At 36.5% G+C, this 24,147-nt stretch overlaps 1 protein-coding gene across 1 annotated transcript in view; it reads left to right on the top strand.

Annotated features, from left to right (window-relative positions):
• The window catches only part of MOB1B (MOB kinase activator 1B), a 54,160-nt gene extending 40,834 nt beyond the window's left edge, over positions 1–13,326 (top strand). Inside the window, exons 3-6 of the mRNA XM_029235660.1 lie at positions 1,793–1,886; positions 7,904–8,037; positions 10,299–10,462; positions 13,077–13,326. Coding sequence (XP_029091493.1) covers positions 1,793–1,886; positions 7,904–8,037; positions 10,299–10,462; positions 13,077–13,154 — 470 coding nt within the window. The 3' untranslated portion in view covers positions 13,155–13,326. The remainder of the gene's footprint in view (positions 1–1,792; positions 1,887–7,903; positions 8,038–10,298; positions 10,463–13,076) is intronic.
• Positions 13,327–24,147: the final 10,821 nt, after the last annotated feature.

Below are 24,147 nucleotides of genomic sequence, written 5' to 3'. Positions count from 1 at the left end.
ACACACACACACACACACACACACACACACACACACACACACACACAATGGAATATTACTGAGCCATAAAAAAGAATGAAATTTGCCATTTGCAACAACATGGATGAACCTGGAGGGTATTATGCTTAGGGAAATAAATCAGAGAAAGACAAATATTTTATGTTATCACTTATATGTGGAATCTAAAAAAAAAAAAGAAGAATGAATATAACAAAACAGAAACAGACTCACAGATACAGAATAAACTAGTAGTTACCAGTAGGGAGAGGGTAGGTGGGAGGGGTAAGATAGGGGTAAGGAATTAAGAGGTACAAACCTCTATGTATAAAAGAAATCAGTTACAAAGGTATATTGTACAGGGACTATAGCCAATATTTTATAATAACTTTAAATGGAGTGTAATCTATAAAAATATTGAATCACTATGTTGTACACCTGAAACTGATAAAATATTGTAAATCAATTATACTTCAATTTTAAAAAGAAAAGAAAAGATAGAAAGAACACCAGTCTTTCTAAAGCTTTTATGTGGAAAGGAGAAAATACTAGTGTTATGAGTTCTATGTGGACATATAAGAAAGGAAACCAGGTCATCTAACTTATGAACTTAGATGTAAAAATCCTAATAAAAATATTAGCAGATTGAATCTAGCAATACTTAAAAATTATAACACATCATGACCAAATTGTTCTTATTCCTAGAATACAAGGTTGGCTTAACACTTGCAAATCAGTTGTAATTCACCGCATTAGCCAAAATAAAGGAAGAGGAAGAAATCATATGATCATCTCGGTATAAGCAGAAAAAACATTTGGTAAAATTTAAAATCAATTCGTAATAAACTTATGAAGTAAAAGTTGAGAACTTTTTTCTGATAAAGCATATCTACAAAAAAGATAAAGCAAACATCATATTTGATCATGAAATGTTGAAGTTTTTTCTCAGATTAGGAATGAGTTAAGGTTAGCCACCATCACCACTTTCCTGGAGTCTTAGCCAATGCCGTAAGGCAGGAAAAAGAATAAAAGATAATAATAACTGGAAAGGAAGAAACAACATTTATGTTCATAGCCAGCACGAATGAATGTTGAAAAACCAAAAGACCATGATTTTATTACTACGCCATCACTATTATTATGAATAGGTAAATTTAATAAACTTGTTGGTTTTGAGGTCAATATAAAAAAATTATGAGTAGAATAAAAATTATAAAAAAACAAGGAATAACAGTTTTCCAGTGAAACATATAGAAAACTATTCCTTTATGACTGGTGCTTTCTGTGCTCTTCTTAAGAAATATTTGCATGCCAAAGTTCATGGACATATTTTTCTATGCTCTTTTAAACTTTATTGTCTTGCCTTTCACATTTAGATGTATGATCCACTTGGAATTGCTTTTCAGGTATTGTGTGAGTGAAGAGTCAAGTTTTATTCTTTTCCATAGAGATAACCAATAGACTCAGAAACCGTCTCACATTTTATTACGGTGTTGCCTTTTTCTAAGTGATCTATAGAAGTTCTTTATATATTCTGAATATAAGATCTTTATTGATTATATGTGTTGCAAATAATTTCTCCCACTCTTGCTTGCCTTTTTATTCTCTTAAGGGAGTCACTTAATAAACAGAAGCTCCTAAATTCAGTGAGGCAAATATTGTTTGTTTGTATTCTTTTCACCTGTTCTTTGTTGAGGAAAGAACACTGATAGAGCTGAGATTCTGCTGGAATAAAAGATTGTTTGAGTAAAACTAAAATTTAACCTTTTACTTATAACTGATGTTTGCTTTGCAGCTGTAGATTTCTTCAATCAGATCAACATGCTTTATGGAACAATCACAGATTTTTGTACAGAAGAAAGTTGTCCAGTGATGTCAGCTGGCCCAAAGTAAGACATGATTCATGATCAGTTCTCATTTTTACTTTATCATACAGTTCCTAGATAAGAAGAAAATTTTTGACCTTATAATTTCTGTATTTAGCATCTCCTTCAGTGATTTACCAATGACTAATATTTTGAGTCCAGATTCCTTAGCCTGAGCTTTATAGTCCTCCCTATTGTATTGTCCTCCATCCTGCCTTTTTTCTGTTTGCTTATGCCTCTCTATCCAAATATTTTTTTAAAATCGAAATATAGTTGATATACAATATTATGTTAGTTTCAGGTGTATTGCATAGTGATTTGACATTTCCATACATTATAAAATGATCATCATGATAAGTCTACTAACCATCTGTTCCCATACAAAGTTATTACAGTGTTATTGACCATACTCCTTATGTTGAATATTATATTCCCATGACTTATTTATTTTATAATTGGAGGTTTGTATCTTTAAATATCTTTCACCTATTTTGCTCTATTCCCACCCCGCTCCCCTCTGGCAACCACCCCTCTGTGTGCTGTATCTGTGTTTGTTTTCTAGATTTCACATGTAAATGAGATCATAATGTGTTTGTTTTATTCTGTCTGACTTATTTTACTTAGTGTAATACACTCTAGATCCATCCGTGTTGTCGCAAAGGGCACACACACACACACACACCCCCCACATCTTCTTCATTCATCTGTTGATGGACACTTAAATTACTTTCATATTTTAGGTACTGAAAATAATGCTGCAATGAAAAACGGGTTGCATATGTCTTTTCAAATTAATGTTTTTGTTTTCTTTGGGTAAATACCCAGAAAAGAAATTGCTGGATCTTATGGCAGTTCTATTTTAAATATTTTGAAGAACCTCTATACTTTTCTCCATACTGGGTGCACCAATTTACAATTCCACCAACAGTGCATGAGGGTTCCCTTTTTGTCACATCCTTGCCAATACTTGTTATTTGTTGTCTTTTTGATAATAGCCATTCTAACAGGTGTGAGAAGTATCTCATTGTGGTTTTAATTTGCATTTCCCTCATGATTGGTGAGGTTGAGCATCTTTTCATGTGTCTCTTGGCCATGTGTATGTCTTTGGGAAAAATGTCTATTCAGGTCCTTTGCCTGTTTATTAATTGGGTTGTGTATTTATTTATGATGTAGAATTGTATGAGTTCTTTGTATATTTTGTATATTAACCCCTTATTGGATATATCACTTGCAAATATCTTCTCCCATTCAGTAGGCTACCTTTTCATTTTGTTGATAGTTTCCATACTGTGCAAAACCTTTTTAGTTTGATGTGGTACCATTTATTTATTTTTGCTTTTATTTCCCTTGCCTGAGAAGACAGATCCAAAAAATATTGCTAAGACTGATTTCAAAGAGTTTTCTGCTAGAAATTTTATGGTTTCAGTTCTCACATTTAAATCTTTAATTTATTTTAATTTAATTTAATTTATTTATTTTAAAAAATATTTGTTATTTGGCTGCTCCAGTTCTTAGTTGTGGCATGCGGGATCTTTGTTGCAGCATGCAGGATCTTTAGTTGTGGCATGTGGAATATTTTACTTGTGGCATTTGGGCTCTTCGTTGTGGCATGCGGGATCTAGTTCCCTGACCAGGGCTTGAACCCGGGCCCCCTGCATTGGGAGTGTGGAGTCTTAACCACTGGACCACCAGGGAAGTCCCTCATTTTTATTTTAGCTTATGTTTGTACATGGTGTGAGAAAGTAGTCCAGTTTTATTCTTTTACATGTAGCTCTCCAGTTTTCCCAACATCATTTATTGAAAGGGCTGTCTCTTTTCCCCTGTTGTATATTTTTGCCTCCTTTGCAGATTAATTGACTGTTTAAGTGTAAGTTTGTTTCTGGGTTGTCTATATTCTATTCCATTAATCTGTGTTTCTCCTTTTGTGCTTGTACCATACTGTTTTGATTACTATAGCTTTGTAGTATAGCTGTAGTATACTATATGTATGTATGTTTGAAATAGGCAGTGTGATACCTTCAGCTTTGTTCTTCTTTCTCAAGATTGCTTTGGCTATTTGGAGTCTTTTATGTTTCTGTACAAATTTCAGAATTAACGTGTTCTAGTTCTGTGAGAAATGCCACTTTATTCTGATAAAGATTGCCTTGAATCTGTAGATGGCCATGGGTAGTATGGTCATTTTAAAAATAATAATTCTTCCAGTCTGTTAGCATGTTATATCTTTCCATATGTTTGTGTGTTTTTCCATTTCTCTCATAAATATCTTAAAGTTTTCAGAGTACAAGTCTTGTACTTTTTTGGTTAGATTTATTCCTAGGTATTTTATTCTTTTTGATGCAGTTGTAAATGGGATTGTTTAAATTTATCTTTCTGATAGTTCACTATTAGTGTGTTAAAATGCAACAGGTTTCTGTGTATTAATTTTGTATCCTGCAACTTTATTGAATTCATTGATGATCTCTAGTAGTTTTCTGGTAGCATCCTTAGGATTTTCTGTGTATAGTATCATGTTATCTGCAATGACAGTGACAGTTTTACTTCTTCCTTTCCAATCTGGATTCATTTTATTTCCTTTTTTTGTCTGTTTTGGCTAGGACTTCCAATACTATGTTGAATAAAAATGGTGAGAGTGGGCATCTTTGTCTTGTTCCTGATCTTAGAGGAAATGCTTTCAGCTTTTCACCATTGAGTATAATGTTGGCTGTGGGTTTGTCATATATGGCCTTATTATGTTGAGTATGTTCCCTCTAAGCCCACTGTTTTGAGAGTTTTTGTTAATCATAAATGGATGTTGAATTTTGTCAAAGGCTTTTTTCTGTATCTGTTGAGATGATAATATGATTTTTATTTTTCAGTTTGTTAATGTGGTGTATCATGTTGATTGACTTGTAGATATTGACCATCCTTGCATCCCTGGGATAAGTCCTGCTTGATCATGGTTTATGATCCTTTTAAAGTATTGTTGGATTTGGTTTCCTAATATTCCGTTGAGGATTTTTGCACCTATGTTCATTGGTGATATCGGCCTGAAATTTTCTTTTTATGTGGTGATTTGTCTGATTTTGGTCAAAGTGATGCTGGCCTCATAGAATGAGTTCAGAAGTTTTCCTTCCTCTTCAATTTTTTGGGAATAGTTTGAGAAACATAGGTAATATAACTCTTTAAATGTTTGGTAGAAGGTAATATAACTCTTTAAATGTTTGGTAGAATTCACCTGTGAAGCTGTTCAGTCCTTGACTTTTGTTTGTTATGAGTTTTTGGGTTTTTTTAAAATTACTGATTCAGTTTCATTATTGGTAATCCATCTGTTCATATTTTCAATTTTTTCCTGATTCAGTTTTGGGAGATTGCATGTTTCTAGGAATTTATCCATTTCCTCTAGGTTGTCCATTTGACTGGCTATAATTGTTTGTAGTAATCTCTTATGATCATTTGTACTTCTGTGGTATTGTTTGTAACTTCTTTCATTTCTGATATTATTTGTTTGGTTTTATCAATTTTGTTTATTTTTTCTGAGAGCCAGCTCTTAGTTTCATTGGTCTTTTCTATTTATTTTATTATTATTATTAGTTTCTATTTCATTTAATTATGCTCTGTTCCTCATGATTTCTTCCCTTCTAACTTTGGGTTTTGTTTGTTCCATTTTTCTAGTTACTTTAGGTATAAGCTTAGATTGTTTATTTGAGATTTTTCTTATTTCCTGAGGTAGGCTTGTATTACTATAAAATTCCCTCTTAGAACTGCTTTTGCTGCATCCCATATATTTTGGATCGTTATGTTTTTGTCTTCATTTGTCTCCAGGTATTTTTTGATTTCCTCTTTGATTTCTTCAGGGACCCATTGGTTACTGGGTAGCATGTTGTTTAGACCCCACCTGTTAGTATTTTTTTTCTTGAAGTGGTTTCTCAGTTACTATTTATTATCATTATTAACCAAGAAATGAACATTTTGGAATTTGTAGTTTATAAGTTCATACCATGATGACAGAAACAAATTTCAAAGACAATGGTCTGTCAAAGGTGGAGTAAAAAAAGCAGTGGGTGCAAAATAGAGTTAGAATATGAAGTCATCATTAAGTATAAACGTGACAAAAGAAAAGGAAAGAATCAGGGAATCATAGTTATAAACTCCAGGAGTATAAGCAATATGCAGTTGTTTTATTTTTCAAAAAACCTTAGGACATTGAATATTAGTATTGTTTATAAAGCTTCAGGATATTGAAAATGATTTTTTGGTTTACTGTGCCTGCTTTTGACTTCTGCATTTAAAAATAAATAGGGAACACCTGAGAATCATTAACAAAATGAAAAACATGATTGTGAGAGAAATGCAAAAACATTGAGGCTTCATAACATAAGGGAAAAAACATGGATGAGCTCCTGTCTTTAAATGAATACTAAGTAAGGATGGCCAGAAGTCCTACCATTCATGTTCTCTGTCTCCTAAGAGGCTCAAACAAGAAGAGGCTTAAGTCACACTTGAGACTTTTGTTTTATGTTAGGAAGAATATCTTGACTGTGAAAGTGATTAAATAGTGGAACAGGATGCCAAGAAATGTTGGGGAATCTCCTCTTGGAGACCTTCAAAGTAGACTTGACATTCATCCTTGTTTCCCAGGGTTGGTATGCTGTCAGAATATTTATTCAGGTGTATCCTGTTTAAGATTTACTGTTCAAGTGTAAGAAACTATGATTAAATAGAAAGCATCCTTGTTATCCTATCTCAAGATACTTTTCATTGTTTAAAATACCCTGTAGTATTTTTCCATTATATTTTCTTCCAGCTCCTTTGCTAGGCTTAATCACCTATCATTACGTTAGTCCAAACTCTGGGACAAGATTATAAAAACACAATTGATTCAAAGAGAGAAGCTAAGTGGCAGAGGTAACCTTCAGAAACTAAAAAACTAAATGCTAGTTCAGTTTAGATAATTTTGTACATGGAGTTTCAGCTGCATGCTTATTCCGTGTCTTAAAAATCAGGTTGTGTGGGCTTCCCTGGTGGCGCAGTGGTTGGGAGTCTGCCTGCCGATGCAGGGGACACGGGTTCGTGCCTCGGTCCGGGAAGATCCCACATGCCGAGGAGCGGGTGGGCCCATGAGCCATGGCCGCTGAGCCTGCGTGTCCGGAGCCTGTGTTCCGCAATGGGAGAGGCCACGGCAGTGAGAGGCCCGCGTACCGCAAAAAAAAAAAAAAAAAAAATCAGGTTGTGGTTGTATGTGTGTGTGTTTGTTTAATTAACTCCATTAGCATTCTGTTGTACTGTTTTTACATACTAATTTACAAGTCTCTACTAGTCTTTTTCCTTGAGAACAGGGAAAGTGTCTTTCATTTTAGTGTCCGTTGTTCAAGTGTCTTTCATTTTAGTGTCCGTTGTTCAAGAACAGTATTCCTTGACACAGTATTACTCACATGGTAGGTGCACATTAAATGTTTATTATACCAAAGGCTAGTGTCTGGTTAATACCTAGATACTATAGGCATCTTTATTTGGGTTGCCAATTTTCCTCAAAGGCATGTTTAGCTCCTCAACCAAATGTACTCAAATATTGAATCATTATCTTTTTCATTAATCTTACTTAGATGCTTCCATATCATTCTCTAGTCTTAACCCAAAATTTAAAGCCCCAAGTTAAAAAGAATTGTACTGCGTAAGGAGAAACGGTTTTTGAGGAAGAAAACAATAATCATAAAGATTAAAGATGGTCATCATAGAAGTGGGAAGTAAACTTAGGGTTTCTACTATAGCAGTTTATACTATGTGTGATTCTAAAATATAACTGCTAAGTATGAAGGAAAGCTCACAAAAAATGGGTTTGGTGGGATCTGCTTAGTTTGTATCCTGATAAATGCAAAATAGTCCAATAGCAATTTTAAAATGCTAAATTTAAGTGCCAAATGCAAAAAATCTTTTTTTGGAGGAAGAGATTAAAATACATCCTGAATACATTCCTAATAAACATATGTATGTAATATAAAAACTTACACATTATATATAGGTATACACTGATGTTCTGTGTACTTTTTATCTTTCCAATACAGATATGAGTATCATTGGGCAGATGGAACAAACATAAAGAAGCCTATTAAGTGCTCTGCACCAAAGTACATTGATTACCTGATGACTTGGGTTCAGGACCAGTTGGATGATGAGACATTATTTCCATCAAAAATTGGTATAATTGTTTAACTGGGATCCATCATGATTTATCTAATTTCATGCGTTTCTAGGGCTTATTGCCTCTCTATTCCAGGAACCATGTTAAATTACCATACCTATCAAAATATTGCTAATCTTATGTACTTGAAAGTGTCTATCTTTTTCATACCAAGTTTATCATGAACATTAGGTAAACCTCCCTATAATTTTAAACAGTAAGAAGATCGGTATATCTTGGATAGTAACAAATCTGGCCTGTGTTAGGGAAAAAAGAGACTGGTCATTGGGTAAGCAGCCAGTATCATCTGCTGCAGTCATATCCATTTCTTGTTTAGGAAGGGAGCTTATATGACTTCAAAACCGTTTTACCTTATATTTGTGGCAAAGAGGGCATTTGTATTCATGACCCACGGTGTGAACCTTGCAGGCTGTGAAATCAGGCTAGGTGAGAAGAAAACAAGATTTGACAGGTTGGCCTGTTATCAACTGAGTGACTTTTATATATGCTGACCTTTTAAAGGGCTGACCTTTCAAGTGGAAATTATTTACATTTAGACAGTTCATATGACTTTACTGTGTCAAATTCCTTACAACTGTGTTTTCTGAAAAAATTAAGAATTTGCTCTTTTTCAACTTTTTGACTGTATTTTATGCTTTTTTAGTTTTGGGGAGAAGGATATAGTGGAGGAGACAGCAATGTAAATAGTTGCTGTTGGGCTTCCCTGGTGGTGCAGTGGTTGAGAGTCCGCCTGCCCATGCAGGGGACACGGGTTCGTGTCCCGGTCCAGGAAGATCCCACATGCAGAGCGGCTGGGCCCGTGAGCCATGGCTGCTGAGCCTGCGGGTCTGGTGCCTGTGCTCCGCAACGGGAGAGGCCACAACAGTGAGAGGCCCGCGTACCAAAAAAAAAAAAATAGTTGCTGTTGTTATGGCTTGTTTTAAACACATTCATTGAATGCTTTAACTACTTTGGAGCCTTTGTAATAAAAGGTCTATTTTTCAAGACTGCATTACTTATATACATAGTAATGGTTTGGGATAAGTGCCCTCATCTTATCTTTTATCTTCATAATATAATTTTTAACTTTTAACCCAATTTCAGGCTTCTAGAAAATTTGTAAGAATTGTGCAAACAATCCCTATGTATCCTTCTTCCAGATTTTTTAGTTGCCAACATTTTAACACATTTGCTTTCTCTCTCTCTCTCCCTCCTTCCCCACTCCACATTCTTTTCTTTTTCCTGAACTGTTTGAGAGTAAGTTGCAATTATGATGGACCTTTATCTGTATGTGCTTCAATGTGTATTTCCTTAGAAAAATCACAGTATAACTGTCAGAATCAGGAAATTAACACCAGTACAATACAACTGTCTAATTTACAAATCTTATTCAGATTTTTCAAAATTTCCCAATAATATCCTTTAGAGCAAAAGAAAATCTTTGACATTTGTTTTCATTCAGTGTCATGTCTCTTTAGCCCCCTTTAATGTGGAATGTGTATTTCTCAGGCTTTTTTGGTCTTTTCATGACACTGACATTTTTGAAGTGTGTAATGTAAGCATACTATTTTATATAGTGTCCCTTCATTTTGGGAGACACTTATGTACCCCAAAATGTCTTATGTTTTCTTGTGATCTATAATATTTTTAAATGGGCAGTAGGCAATGTGATGACATTGAACCCAGTAGTACCAGTATTTGCCTTGTGTTTTGCCAATCTGGATCATTTAGCCACTTTAACAAAGGATGTAGACTTTTGTATTTTCCTAGTTTTGTATTTAATGCTGTAAAAGTGCTCTAATTCATAAAACAAGTCTAATTGAGCAGAGACTGCAGCTAATTTCAGGGTAAATGTAGACCTGGTGTAGTAATGAAATAATTTCCATAGAAAAAAATCTGAAAATGTATTGCAGGCATTTTAAACAAAACTAAACATAGTGATACATTATTTGTGTTCAGCATAAGAAACCTGAGGATCTGAATATGCATTTTAGCTCCATTACCATCTTAGACATTTATTTGTTTCATTTTGGTAAAGTGGTGGTATATTAGAGGCCTAAAGGGCTAAACTGAAGACAGATTCTTATTCCATAGAAGCATTGAAGTTTATTTTCATTCATGATATGTTGAGAACTTTTGAAAAGTACAATGGGTATTTTAAGTAGTAATTCATAAATACTTCTTATTTTCAGCCTTGTCTTGGTAATTTATATTGCCATTTGCTGATAATGCCTTGTTCTCTTCTTGTTAATAGAGGGGGTTGTTTATCTATTTACTAGGTGTCCCGTTTCCGAAGAATTTCATGTCTGTGGCAAAAACTATACTCAAACGCCTCTTTAGGGTTTATGCTCACATTTATCATCAGCATTTTGACCCTGTGATCCAGCTGCAGGAGGAAGCACATCTCAATACATCTTTCAAGCACTTTATTTTTTTTGTCCAGGTAAGTTGGATTAGGAGATCTTTTTTGCTCAGAAAAAGCAGTTATCTACAGAGTTATGGGGTGAATACTACATCCATACTGTCAGGATAAAATTTGCTATATCTCTCTAGTCTTCATCCTCTCTTTTTTTTTTTTTTTTTTTGTGGTACACGGGCCTCTCCCATTGCGGAGCACAGGCTCCGGACGCGCAGGCTCAGCGGCCATGGCTCATGGGCCCAGCCGCTCCGTGGCATGTGGGATCTTCCCGGACCAGGGCACGAACCCATGTCCCCTGCATCGGCAGGCGCACTCTCAACCACTGCGCCACCAGGGAAGCCAGGTCCATTAACTTTTGATCTGAATCCTTAGTTGACCTCTTCTTCCTTCTCTCTTTATTTCTCAGAGAATGGGCCTTAGAGATGTAGACTAAAAGGAGTGAGGCTATTCTTGTCCTGCTATAATAATTAGAGAACTAAAAGGTAGGAGTGAAAAAGAGGTAGAAATGCAGAAGCTGAGCAGCTGTTTTTCGGTGGAGTTTGGAGAAGGGAGAGATGGTAGGCAGGAGAAGTCCAAAGCTTGAATCTGTGTTGTTTTTGTATATCTGTGGGCATAAACTTATAAATACCTTTCCCATGCCCCATCTCCACAAAGAAAAATGTGTTTATTTTCCCTCTATACACACTCCTCATAATGGGGATACACATTTTGTATCTTAATTTCACCTATATAAACAAATTTTAGGAGATAGTAACTTGCCAAAACTGTTGCCCTGAGCAATTATTTTACTATGGTATCCCATCTATAGACACCAATAGAAACAAAATGTTATCCTAAAATTTGCATCTGTGCTTTGGTTTAGGCAGAACATGATTGCTTGAGGTTTTAGTGGTTTGGGAGAGGGTATTCTCCCACCAGAAGGTTTATTAGTTTTACCTTATTATATGATCTTAAAGTACACTGTATCTCCCAACTCCTAGCAAAATAGTAAGGAATTGATATGTTGCATTTACCACATCTGAGCCTAGTTACATCTCAGGACACTGTGACCTTCTTAAAGGTGGGTCCATTAGTTATACAGTATTACCGCTTCTTTGAGTGAGAGTGGCCTCTGCCCTGGGCCTCACAATTTAGAAGTTCTGCTCTGGCCCTTGCCCATACTCCTGCATGGAGTGAGAAGTCCATAGGGCCAAGAACATACCTACATAGATCCCTTCTGGTATGTGCTTGGATACCTGAGATTCAGAACTCCCTACCCACATGGTCTCAAGTGTATTGCCAGGGTTTGCATGGATCTTTTCCTTTGGTCTGTACTTTTAAGGGAAGGTCATATCTCTGATAGCCAGACCTAAGGGATAGCCACATGGCAGCTGCTGGTGAGTGTGTTTGGACATTGCCTTTATAAGCCTGTCAGGGTGTCCACACTCCTGCATGTGAGACCCATTGAAATACAGGATGGAGCTGTGGTTTGGTAGATCAGGGAGGTTTGCTGAGGGCCAGGGACTGGCTCTCCTCATGTCACTACTTTCCAGTGTAGACTGAGGAGTCTTAAGAATTCTAAATTTGAATCTGCTTTCCTGGCTACTATGGTGTGTTTGTTAAGGTAGGAGAATCGAACATATATAACAATATATTAGCTTAATGTAAAATACAGTAATTTAGTCATGTGATATATATCCATTTGTGCTATTGGTCCAGACCCCGCAAGTCTTAGTGGTAGACTTGCTATTGAGTGCCCCTTAATGCCTTCCTAGTACTTACTGCAGTGCTTGGCACGTGATGGATGCTAATAAATGAGTGAAATTGTGACCTCAGAATGCCCCACTGTGGCAGAATATCAAAAGATCAGAAGTATCAACAGCTTTTTTTTTTTTTTTTTTTTTTTGCGGTACGTGGGCCTCTCGCTGTTGTGGCCTCTCCCATTGCGGAGCCTGACGCGCAGGCTCAGCGGCCATGGCTCACGGGCCTAGCCGCTCCGCGAACAGCCACTTTTTATTAGCCTTATAATTTATAGTTCAGGGGAAATCTATTCATAATTGAATTTCAGAATGACAGTGGTAGAACTTCTAAAGAAGCACAATTTAAATCCAGGCTTTCTTATTTGTTCTTTACAGGATTTACTTATCATTTATGGACTCCACATTATTCATGTTATTCTCATACCACATTATATAGTAGCTTGAAGATATGTTAGTTAATAACATAAACTAACTTTTTTACTCTTCATATAATGCTGAAATTTGCCTGAGATGTTTTTTGATCCCTGCTTGGTTGACTATATCTAAATGGTGCCCTGGTTATTCCTTTTAACAGGAAGCAGCAACTCCCATTTATTGAGCGTTTACTTTGTGCCAGGGATTACATGAAGTGGTTAACATACAGTATCACATTTAGTCCCCATAATAATCTTATGAGGTAATTTACCCTAGTATTATTACAGATGTAAAATATAATATCAGAAGTGGTTAAGTGATTTGCGTAAGACACAGAGGTAGGGAATAGAAAAAGTTTTCTTGAAAAAAAGATTTGACTTTTATTTACTTTAAAAGCTAATTTCCAACAAATGTTAATGGAAATCTGTTTTGGAATGAGATGTAAATAATGTTTCTGGTATTTCTTCTGCCTTTGTCATACATAGGAATTCAACCTTATTGACAGAAGAGAACTTGCACCACTCCAGGAACTGATCGAAAAACTCACCTCAAAGGACAGATAAAAGAATGCAGATGTGTGCAAATTATTCCTCAAATGAAGCTGTGTGGAGTGCATTTGGATTTTGTTTTATTTTATTTTTATCTTGGTTGTTTTTATGTTAGGTTTGGGGGGCTTGTTTGGGTTCCTTTTTCTTTATTCTGAATAAATGAAACCATATACTATGGCTAGAGGAAGGCAAGAACCATTCTCTATTCAGTTGATAGGGGTAAATTTTGTCTTAGTGGCATACAGTATTTTTTCTAACTTGGGGAATTTTTGATAATACTATATGTTGAAAGAAATGCTTATTGATTGGACTGCTGATGGATGGGGGTTCTCCATTGTGTAAATTGTGGTTGATTTTTGAAGTCCCCAAAAGTCTTATGTTTTTAAGTGCCTTGGCAGGCTCATTTCTGAGATGCAAAGCACAGACATAGAACTGAACAGGGCTTGAAACAATATTAGGATTACTACCCAGGGCACTTACTGATGCATGTTTCAAAATACCTATTGATAAAAGCCATAGTTTACCTAAATTGGTGATCTCCAGCTTTTACTACATTAAAGAAACACAGTTTGTAAAGGTGTGCATGTAGAGCATAAAAATTAGTATTTCTTAATTATTTTTGATATTGATAGTAATTCTGTTCAACAGATGCTTAAAGTTCTACAAGCAGGTCTTTTCCATCTCTTGATATCTGTGATATTGAAACTTGAAGATGTTGAAATGTAATACCGATTACATTTTGGCTTCTTTCTACATGTTAACTGCACTGTAGGTGTAAAAATTCAGGTTATATATAGGTTTGCCATCTTCAGAGATGATGCTGAACTGTGAGGTTTCTTAGCAATTGCCAAATGAGCCATAAATCTGCAGAATCCCCTTCTGCTTTGAAGAGGAGGTGATAGGAGTGTGTGTTTGTTTGCAGGGGGGGTTAGTTTGAATGGTGCGTTATAGATGGGATTAAGTACAGGGAGTCAAGTTCAAGAAAGTCCTTTCTCAAAACTCTTGAATAGAATGGCATGAATATTTTAATCAATATTTTGTAAGCAAAGTCTTAGAGACTTCCTTTTAGGAATCAACTTCCATGAGAAGTTAAAAATAAATTACTAATTTTAGATATAGACATAAACATGGAATTTAAGGACTTTGGGGAAATTGATCACTTTACAGCATTTCCATTCAGTGAATGGAGCTGGTGTTTGTCATTTTAAAATGATACAGTACCTTCTTTACTTGTTATAGGCCCAACTTGAAACATTCTGACTTCTGATTTTTCCACTGTGAAAGGAAATCTTTCTTTGCAGTGATATCAGATAATGAAAGTGCTAAAGTAGTAATTAACTTTTACATTTTTTTTTTTTTTTTTTTTGCTATGACTTTCTGGTGAACTATTCCCATAAGTAAAAAGTTCAGAAACTTAGTTTTTTTTTTTGCGGTACGCGGGCCTCTCACTGTTGCGGCCTCTCCTGTTGCGGAGCACAGGTTCTGGACGCGCAGGCTCAGCGGCCATGGCTCGTGGGCCCAGCCGCTCCGCGGCACGTGGGATCTTCCCGGACCTGGGCATGAACCCATGTCCCCTGCATCGGCAGGCGGACTCTCAACCACTGCGCCACCAGGGAAGCCCCCAGAAACTTAGTTTTTAAAATAAATGTTAACATTTTTCGCTTCAGTTTTACTCTTGCAAAATATCCTTTTTAGACTTCCAGTTTTAATTTTGTCATTTCTGGTACATCTGTTTCCTTCAGTTAGAAATATATACTCTTCCTTTGTTAGGAATATATACCTTTTTCCTTGTAGAATAGAAATCTTACTCTGAAATTGTATAGACTAAAAACAGTAGAAAAGAATCTAAAATGAAATCAGTTTGTTTTTGCCATTAACAAGTAGAATAGTGATACAATTTACTGCCATTACAATTATGATCAGTAGGAACTGCCTTTTTCTCATTTCTAGCAATCATTCTCCAAGTACCAACAGTAGAAAGTAACAGGAGAGCCTGGCAGAGGCAAACATATTGGACATTCATTGGTCATACTTATTTATAAACTGCAATGAGAACTAGCTGATTTCCTTAAAACAAATCTTTTAGTATCCAAATATATAATATCAGCCACTGTGGGTTGATTCAGAAACAAAATCTGGCATCTAGTGATTTGGGGTACCATCTATTTAGGAAGATGAAACATGATTATTCAAATAGTCTTCCAGTACTGCATTTGACTTCATATCAACCTAGTAATAAAGGGGTTGCAATAGCCAAGTGTGGAGAGACAAGTGAAACATTGTTTTTGCTCATTTAAGCCTTATACAGTAGTACACTGTACAAATGTTATTATAAATTAATGTTTAGTAGTCGGACTTACTTTTCCACTCTATGTAGATAGGAGTTTCTTATCACTGTGCCAGAATCTCAGGTGCCTGCTTCTGAGTATTCCTTTAAACAGAGGTATTGGGAAGTAAGGAAATATGTATGTGTATATATATGGTAACAAAGTAGAGACATTCTCCCAGGGAGAGGCCTGGCATTGTGCATGGTGTTACATGGCTGCAAATAGGGAAACACCAGAGCATGTGAGAAATAACTGACTTAATAAAAAGCTGCTTTGATTCGTTTGGTTCCCAGGAGCGTTAGTAAGATGCCTTTTATAAAATAAGGATCAAATCTTGGTTTTACAACATAGTTTGCTTATAAATGTCTATTGGATTCTTTCCAGATTTCTTAATTTGTACATAACCAGGATAATGATTTCCCCCCCTGCTCTTCATACAGAGATATAAAGCAGAAGTTGGTTTTCTCATCTGCTGATGAAAGCATAAAATTTAAAGTAGTAAGTTAACGTAGTGTTGTCACAAAGCTTTGGTTAAATGTTGATAGGAAGCAAGTTTTAGTAATTCTTTTAAATGACGGTGTAATGGTGGTGGAGAGAAATTAATAACAGAGTGAAAATCTTTCCATTAGCTGTAGGTGGTGCTACTGGCTTTCATTTACTGGCTTGATTATTCTGTTTCCCATAAAAACCATGGCACTAGGCTGCACTAAAACATTAAGTATGTGTTAGCTGGTAGAGGCTTTGGAGGTCAGTTTACCTTAAATTGAAAGATTTTAGATTGCTATCTCTTCCTACCTTTGTCATTTTTAAATGCTAAATGTTCAGCATAAAATTAAGTAGGAAAAGATATGTTTAGTGTATAATATGTCACAGACTGAGGTACTGCCTGGCTTATCAGGAAAGATAAAGCACTACAATCTCTTATATTCAGGAATTACCGATAATGTGGATATTTATATTTTACATGTAAGCACCACACTGCATTTTATGTATTAGCATTTTCCTTGCTTAGGGGAAAATAGCAAAATGACAGATTTCTTTTATACCTTTGTGTACACCCTCTCTGAGAGAGTTTTTGATAACCACTGAAATGGTAAAATATGTGAGATAAAATTATTAAGTTGTAGGACTTCCTTTTAAGATAAATATGTCATACCTTGAACATCTCAAATGAGAGTTGATCTTCAGAGTAGTTTCTTTGGGAGCACTACTTATTCCAGCTATGCTGCAGAGGTGTAATGTTTCTAGAACACTTTCAGCGATGCCTTGAGAATTGGTTTGTGACTATGCAAGAAAATCTGTTTTATCATTTCAGTTGCACCGAAAACTTTTCTGGAAGCTTAATATGACCTATCTCATTCACCAAAACAACTCTACTTTGGCTGTTTTCTTAGAACTAAACTATTAAGGAAGTTCAAAAGAATATGCCATAGGCTCTGAATTTGCAGAAGAGAATGTTTTGAGCACTGATTTGTAACATCATTTAATAAAAAAATAGTTTCCTGATGTCACTGCTTTGAAGTAGGCAGTATTGTTTGGATGTACAAGTTTTATTTTTTTAATTTAGTTTAATTACCTTACAGTTAAATATAATAGTTTAAAAAACCAAAGTCTTTTTCTTACTTTCTATTTTTGGTCCATTTTCCTGATAACTTTTGGATTATATCTTGAGTACTGTAGGGTAGTTTTGATTGAAGGTATATTAAAAAAAAATGGATCCAATATTTAAGATAGAAGTAGCTTAAGGAAGCAGCAGGCTTTACCTCCATGCTTTTTTTTTTTAAACTTATTTTCACGCAAATGAACAATTTGAATTTAAAGACTGGAGATCATTGTAAAAAGAATTTGGAATACAGTTTATATATTAATTATGCTGAATTTAAGTCTGTGTGTCACAGTAAAATATTTCAAATTGTATAATCATTTCATATGTGATTTATAACTTTAACATTTTGAATGTCTTTTTAAAAGATATGAGACAAGAAGTATATTTGAAAATGTCACTGCATACCAAGAGGAAAACTTAACTTATTTTGAAACTTATCTGGGATATTAAAGAATATACCAATTCCTAGAAACACTATTCTAGATCTATACGGACCGCTCCTAAAATGATTTAAATATCAGCATTTTGTCATAATATTAAGTTTCACCATAGGAATTACAGTTGTTGAGCTGTCAGTTTAATGGTATATGAGATAACTGTTTAGAGCTAAAGCTATTTCATGATTTAATGGAAAAGTTTAATTTTAAGATATAATAACAATTCTGACTGCAGACAATTTGAATTTTTGAGGCTCTCCTAATGGGCTAATGATAGAGAAAAATTCATTTTGAAGGTATAAAACTGTGCTCCATGTCTGCCACTTGTAGCTGAACTGATACTTAAATTTTGACAAAAGAGAGAAAATACAGATTAAAATACTGAGTACTCTCAGTTTTGCAAGTGTGATACAAATTTCCTTTTCTGCATATAATACTACACAATAGAAAAATTCGGATTAGAATCCTCAAAGATAGTGAAATCACTGGCCTTTCCAAGCTTATGTTTACTTGTCATCTCCTTCTCCTTGGAGGTAAATTACTTCCTTACTGGTGTTGACTTTGCATATACTCCTCTCTCCCCTATCTCACAACACACACAGACACACACACACACAGACGAAAAACAAAACAGATTGATTATATAGGTCCTCACTGTTAGTGATTCTGAAGTGATTGCTGTCAATACATAGGTTGCACCTGAAGTGTTGGATGATACAATTTACATAAGCATTTTTGGTTGGTTTTGGTTGATAGCTTTCTTTAAACTACATCACTGAAGCTGAGATTACTAGAGATATAAATTTAAATCTTTTATTAATATTTAATTTCTGTTATATATTATTAAATTCTTATATGTGTGGGTGTTTCTTACAGGTTTGCAGGTTTTCATTTTTATTTTGTTTACTTAATTGTGCAAGTTGTAAAATAGATTCTTGCATTTTCATTTTAAGAACACTTTTCTCCTTAAATTGTTCTGCAGAGATAACTGTTTTTAGGGGAAATAGTTTTTTACAGCCACTAAATTGTATTTGTTATTTTTGTACATGCATTACTAGGGTGGTAAGGACACTAATCTTGTGGGGAAAACTTAAATTTGTTTTATTTGAACTTTCCCTATACATTATTACTAAAAATTATCTAGGAACAGCATCACGAGATCTAGGTTGAGAGAGAATACAATAAACATGAGAATACTTAAAGTTTTAATAGAATCATTTCTGAGGACAAAACCAGAATACTGCCAGTGCCATAAATGGAAGTGTGAGGCAGCATTCACACTGTGCAACTGTTGCAGAGAATGAGTAAGACAGGATCCTGCTCTAATGGAGATGGACAATTTCTCTCTATTAAAGTAGCTGAATCTAAAACATGAAATGCAACATGGGGGCTATATTGTAAACTGTGCCAAGATTACTCAAATTGTAGTTACTTTTGATCAGACTTCAACTATTTTCTCGTTTTTGTTTCAAAAGGGGATACTGAGGGAATTCCCTGGCAGTTCAGTGGTTAAGACTTGGCGCTTTCACTGCTGGAGGCCGAAGTTCTATCCCTGGTCAGGGAACTAAGATCCCACAAACCATGTAGTGTGGTAAGAACTAAAAAATAAAAGGGGATACTGAATGTCAGAAAATCTGTAATATGTTTTAATTGAGAGATGTAAATAATGTATACAGACTTGTATGTCATGGGATTGGAAATACTTAAATTCTAGGGTTTTTTTTCTTTAAAGGAAGAAACTGAATGTCTATTTAAAAAAATAATAAATAGTTATGTTTGGCCATGAATCCTGACTTTGCATTACTGTTTATTTTTGCTGTAGGTGTTCCCACACTGTACAGATTCCTAGAGAAATATTGAAGGTATATGAAATATGTTGAACATTTAAAACTTGTTAGGCATTATTTTTTATAATACAACAACCCTGGAAGTTAGTGGCTCAGTGTCTTCTATACTAGAAAACTAAAGTTTAGAAATTATAGAAGTCACTGATTAGCACTAGGGTGTGAAAACCCAAATATGCTCGACCTTGAGGCCAGTGGTTTTGTTTATTTCCTTTAAATATACTATTACCATGAGAATAATTAGCAAAATAATTATTTGTTCACCTTTCCGTTAAGCTTTTATCTAATATTTTGTCTTCATTACAGACCATTAAAGAATAAGCAGTATGGGAGAATCCTCATTTTACCCTGATACCTAAGTTCCAAAAGGAAATGTGTATTTTAGAGTATTCTTAGAGTATCATTATTTAGAGGTATTTATGTTTAGAGGAAATTGTGTTTAGACCATTAGGTTGAGAATATTTTGATGGTAGTAGCCATAGTTGCCCAGTGTCACTAATTGGTATTTGAGATGAAGACTAGGAGTAGAAAATGCTAGTTCATGCTGATGTGGACTGTGCCTGCATGCTTTAATAAAAAATACCTTGTTAGGGCTTCGGCACAGTGGTTGAGAGTCCGCCTGCCGATGATCGGGACACGGGTTCGTGCCCTGGTCCGGGAAGATCCCACATGCCGCGGAGCGGCTGGGCCCGTGAGCCATGGCCGCTGAGCCCGTGAGCCATGGCCGCTGAGGCTGCACGTCCGGAGCCTGTGTTCCGCAGCGGGAGAGGCCACAACAGTGAGAGGCCCGCGTACAGAAAAAAAAAAAAAAAAAAAAAAAAAAATGTTATTATGCATATATAGTACGTACAAAGCGTCTACTGTATGTAAAGAAATATACACATCTAAAAATTAACTGTTTTGCTAATTCGGTTCATTTGCTTCTACTGTACTGAATTTATATGGTTCTTTACTATATAATATTGTATGGAATGATGCATTTTGGTAACAAAGGTTCTAAATTATTTCTTTAATGCTTAAACAGCCATGCTTCACAGATACTGTTACGAACAGCATAATGACTACAGTGTCATGTTTTCTTGATGACTTAAGTTCGCCTTTACAAGCATGCAGCAAAATATATGTTCCTTTGCTAAGGAGCTATATAGGGCTGCTGGCTTGCTCCTATGCCGTGCTGGTATGTTATTTTGCTGTCACACTTCAGACTTGCTGGAAGCACTCTCCCAATCTTGCTGTTATGATGGCTTCTGCATCCTTCTGTTTTCTAGGTAGTAATGAAGGTTGCAAGTAGAAATTTATAAGCAAGTTTATTAAGTTGATAAACATCCTTTTACAGAAGTTGTTGGGTTGGTGTACACAAATGCAGGGGCCGTGTAACCACTACTTATCAATGTTCAAGACCTCTTATTCTTTCAGCCTTTGTTCTCATTTTCTCAGTTGGTTTAGAGTTTTATTTATTTATTTATTTGGCTGTGCCGGGTCTTAGTTGCGGCACGCGGAAATTTTTTTTTTTTTTTTTAGTTGCGCATGCGGGCTCTTATTTGGGGCGTGTGGGATCTAGTTCCCTGACCAGAGATCGAACCCGGGCCCCCTGCATTGGGAGCTCGGAGTCTTAGCCACTGGACCACCAGGGAAATCCCTAGAGTTTTCTTAATAAACTTGTATGTTATCAGTTAGGAGACCCTGTCTCATTCTTTAGTTATACCAGCATTCCCGCTGGAGAAAAGGAATTCCTAAATTGAAGGAGTAGTAAAATTTCTGGCAAGGAAGGGTTAAGATGGTAGCATGCTCACACCTGATTGAGTGCTCTAATACAGAGGTCCCCAGCCTTTCTGGCACCAGGGACCGGTTTTGTGGAAGACAATTTTTCTACGGATAGGGGGCGGGGGGAGCGGGGGTGGGGTTCAGGCGGTAATGCGAGCAATAGGGAGTGATGGGGAGTGGCAGATGAAGCTTCCCTCGCTCACCTGCCATTCACCTCCTGCTTTGCAGCCGGGTTTCTAACAGGGGGTTGGGGACCCCTGCTCTAATACCCTGTCTTTTATCTGTAATTCCAAAATCTGAAACACTCAGAAAACAAAGTATTTTCTTGAATTCACTGCAAACTTAACCTGATCTGAGGTTAATAGCCTTTATTCTACTTAATGTGAAAACATGCTTCACTGCAAAATGTTAGTGTACTTAACACTTTTGCAGGAGGGTGAGGAATGGTTACATAATATATGTGGTATATAACTATATTTCTTTTCTAAATTCCAAAATTAAAAAAAAAATTATTTACTTGGTTGTGCTGGGTCTTAGTTGTGGCAGGTGGGCTCCCTAGTTGTGGCAGGTGGGCTCCTTAGTTGTGGCATGTGAACTCTTAGTTGTGGCATGCATGTGGGATCTAGTTCCCTGAACAAGGATTGAACCCAAGGCCCCTGCATTGGGAGCGCAGAGTCTTATCCACTGTGCCACCAGGGAAGTCCCATAAATTCCAAAATTTTAAAAATTCTGAAACAGAGTTGACTACAAGAATTTCAGATAAGGGATTGTGGACAAAAATCAGGGAGATACTTTTGAGAGTGCTTTTCTCTAGTCTCTTTCTTGTGTCATCAACTGGTTGTGCGCCATAATGGGAAATTATGCTGAAATTCATGTCAAAAGAGCTAGGTTTCCTGTTTCCCCATTTGTATTTTTGAGGTACACTCTTCAGCTTGGAGGAACTCAAGTTCTCACAGCCAGACACTGGCAGAACTGGGATTTGAAACCAGTCTTTAATTTTCCAGTGCTTAAACTCTCAGTCACTGCACTATACAAGTACTTCTTTTGTGGTTTTTGTTTTTGTTTAGTTGTTTTTTGTCTGGTTTGGTTTGGTGGAGGGGGAACCACACTTGGAGATTTCTAATCCTCAACCCCAAACATCTTTGTCAGATCCACATGGGACTTACTGAGTTCCACTTTCCTCCTGTTGAAGGTCTCAGAGACTTACCTTGCCTTATTACTCTCTCAGTAGCTGCCAAAACCCTTACCATTACATGTTTTTTTTCCCCCAAGTTTGGGTGTGGAATATAATACCTAGTAGCAGGAATTCCCTGGCAGTCCAGTGGTTAGGACTTCGAGCTTCCACTCCTGGGGGCCTGGGCTTGATCCCTGGTTGGGGAACTAAGATCCCGCAATCTGCTCAGTGGGACCAAAATATAATAAAACAAAACAAAAACCTAGTAGCTTCCCCAGCTTCCTTGCCATCCCCATGACAAGTATTCAGGCCTTTTTCATTTCAAGGATCTTGCTACTAATTACTGTGGGGATAAACAAAAGTAATATACATAAAATACTACCATAATGAAATAGGGAATTTACAAAAAATGATTTTTTCTGTTTTCATCCTAGAGTTCCCCATGGAATCACATTTTGATTTCTGCCTTCTATTTCTGAGAACAGATTCACCATTTACCGCCTTCTTCTTACTCCACCTTTTGATGCATTTCAGGTCTGATGTTGGTTGTAAGGTAGGAAAGAATAATAGGGCCTATGGTTTATGTAGACAATTTGAACTTGGGAACTTCTAGACTGGGGAGTGGCCTGTTTACTAGGTCTTTACTGTGATTAAAAACAAATTCCTCTGGGCATTTCTACACTGTATTTGTCCCCAGCTAGATGAGTCATCTAGCAGAGGACATGGCACATAAGTAGGCATTCAAAAATTCAATATACATTTGTTAACTATGTGCTAGGTGTAGGGTATGCAGATTTAATTAAGCTTATAGTCATGCTGAACAGAAACCTACCCAGTGTGGTAACTTCTTCACAGCATTGTAGGGCAGAGAAATTTTCCCTCTTTAGGTGCTGGTCTAATAATGAAGTTGACATAAAATTAACAGGAGAAAAACATTTAATTACATACGGGAGCCCCATAAAAATGTAAGACTCAATGAAATGACTAAAGCAGGAAGCTTTTATATCCTTTAGACAAAGAAACAATAAATTTGTGATGAATTGACAAGACGAAGGGGTTTGGGCCTGGTGTAGTTAATTGTTGAAACAGTAACAAGGTTTATTTATCCAGTCTTCTCTGCCCTAAATTCCCAGTCTCTGGCGATAGGTTGCCTTCTACCCTCCTGGTACAGGGAAGGTAACTTTTATATGGGAGAGTTAGCCCCTGCCTTCAGGAGGAACAAAGGACGGTCACAGTGTCCTTATTTAATTCAAAGTAATATGCCAAAGTGGCAAATTTGGGGGTGGCACCTTCTGCTCTCCTTCAGCATAAATGGGGCATCCAAATCAGGATATGAGAGATCAGAAAAGGCTTCCTGTGGTGTGGCATCTGAATACTTCAATTCCCATCCCAGTTCCACTCACACTGACTTTGAGACTTTCAAAATCCCTCCTCAGTGCCTGTTTCCTCACTGATAAATGGGGCTAACGGTAGGATCTCTGGCACTTGATTGCTAGTTAACCAATGAAAAACGTTCAAAATAATGTCTGGCACACAGTAAGACTGCAATACATTCCCAGCGCCACCTGGCCTGATGATAGCCTCCAGGCTGAGAACACAGGGTAATTCGTTTGGTTTTTCTACTACTCACTGCCTCACCCCTGACAAGTTCAAAGTTTCAAGTCCAACCAATTCGGTCCAGACGCTCAGAACCCACAAACCCCACGGGACAAACGAGTTCCCCAAAGCCCGGCCCACTCCTGGTGACGAGGGCAGGTGGCGCGACCTCTACCCTTGAGCGCTTTTCGACCTTGGGCACCCGCCCGGATTCCCACAAGATTCAGGGAACCCTCCCTGCCACCGCCTTCTGGGCAGAG

This window comes from Monodon monoceros, unplaced genomic scaffold (assembly GCF_005190385.1).
Source record: "Monodon monoceros isolate NGI ecotype Baffin Bay Population unplaced genomic scaffold, NGI_Narwhal_1 Super_Scaffold_20, whole genome shotgun sequence".
Lineage (NCBI taxonomy): Eukaryota > Metazoa > Chordata > Mammalia > Artiodactyla > Monodontidae > Monodon > Monodon monoceros.
Note: the sequence above shows the minus strand (reverse complement) of the source record. Positions and strands in the feature narration are given on the sequence as shown.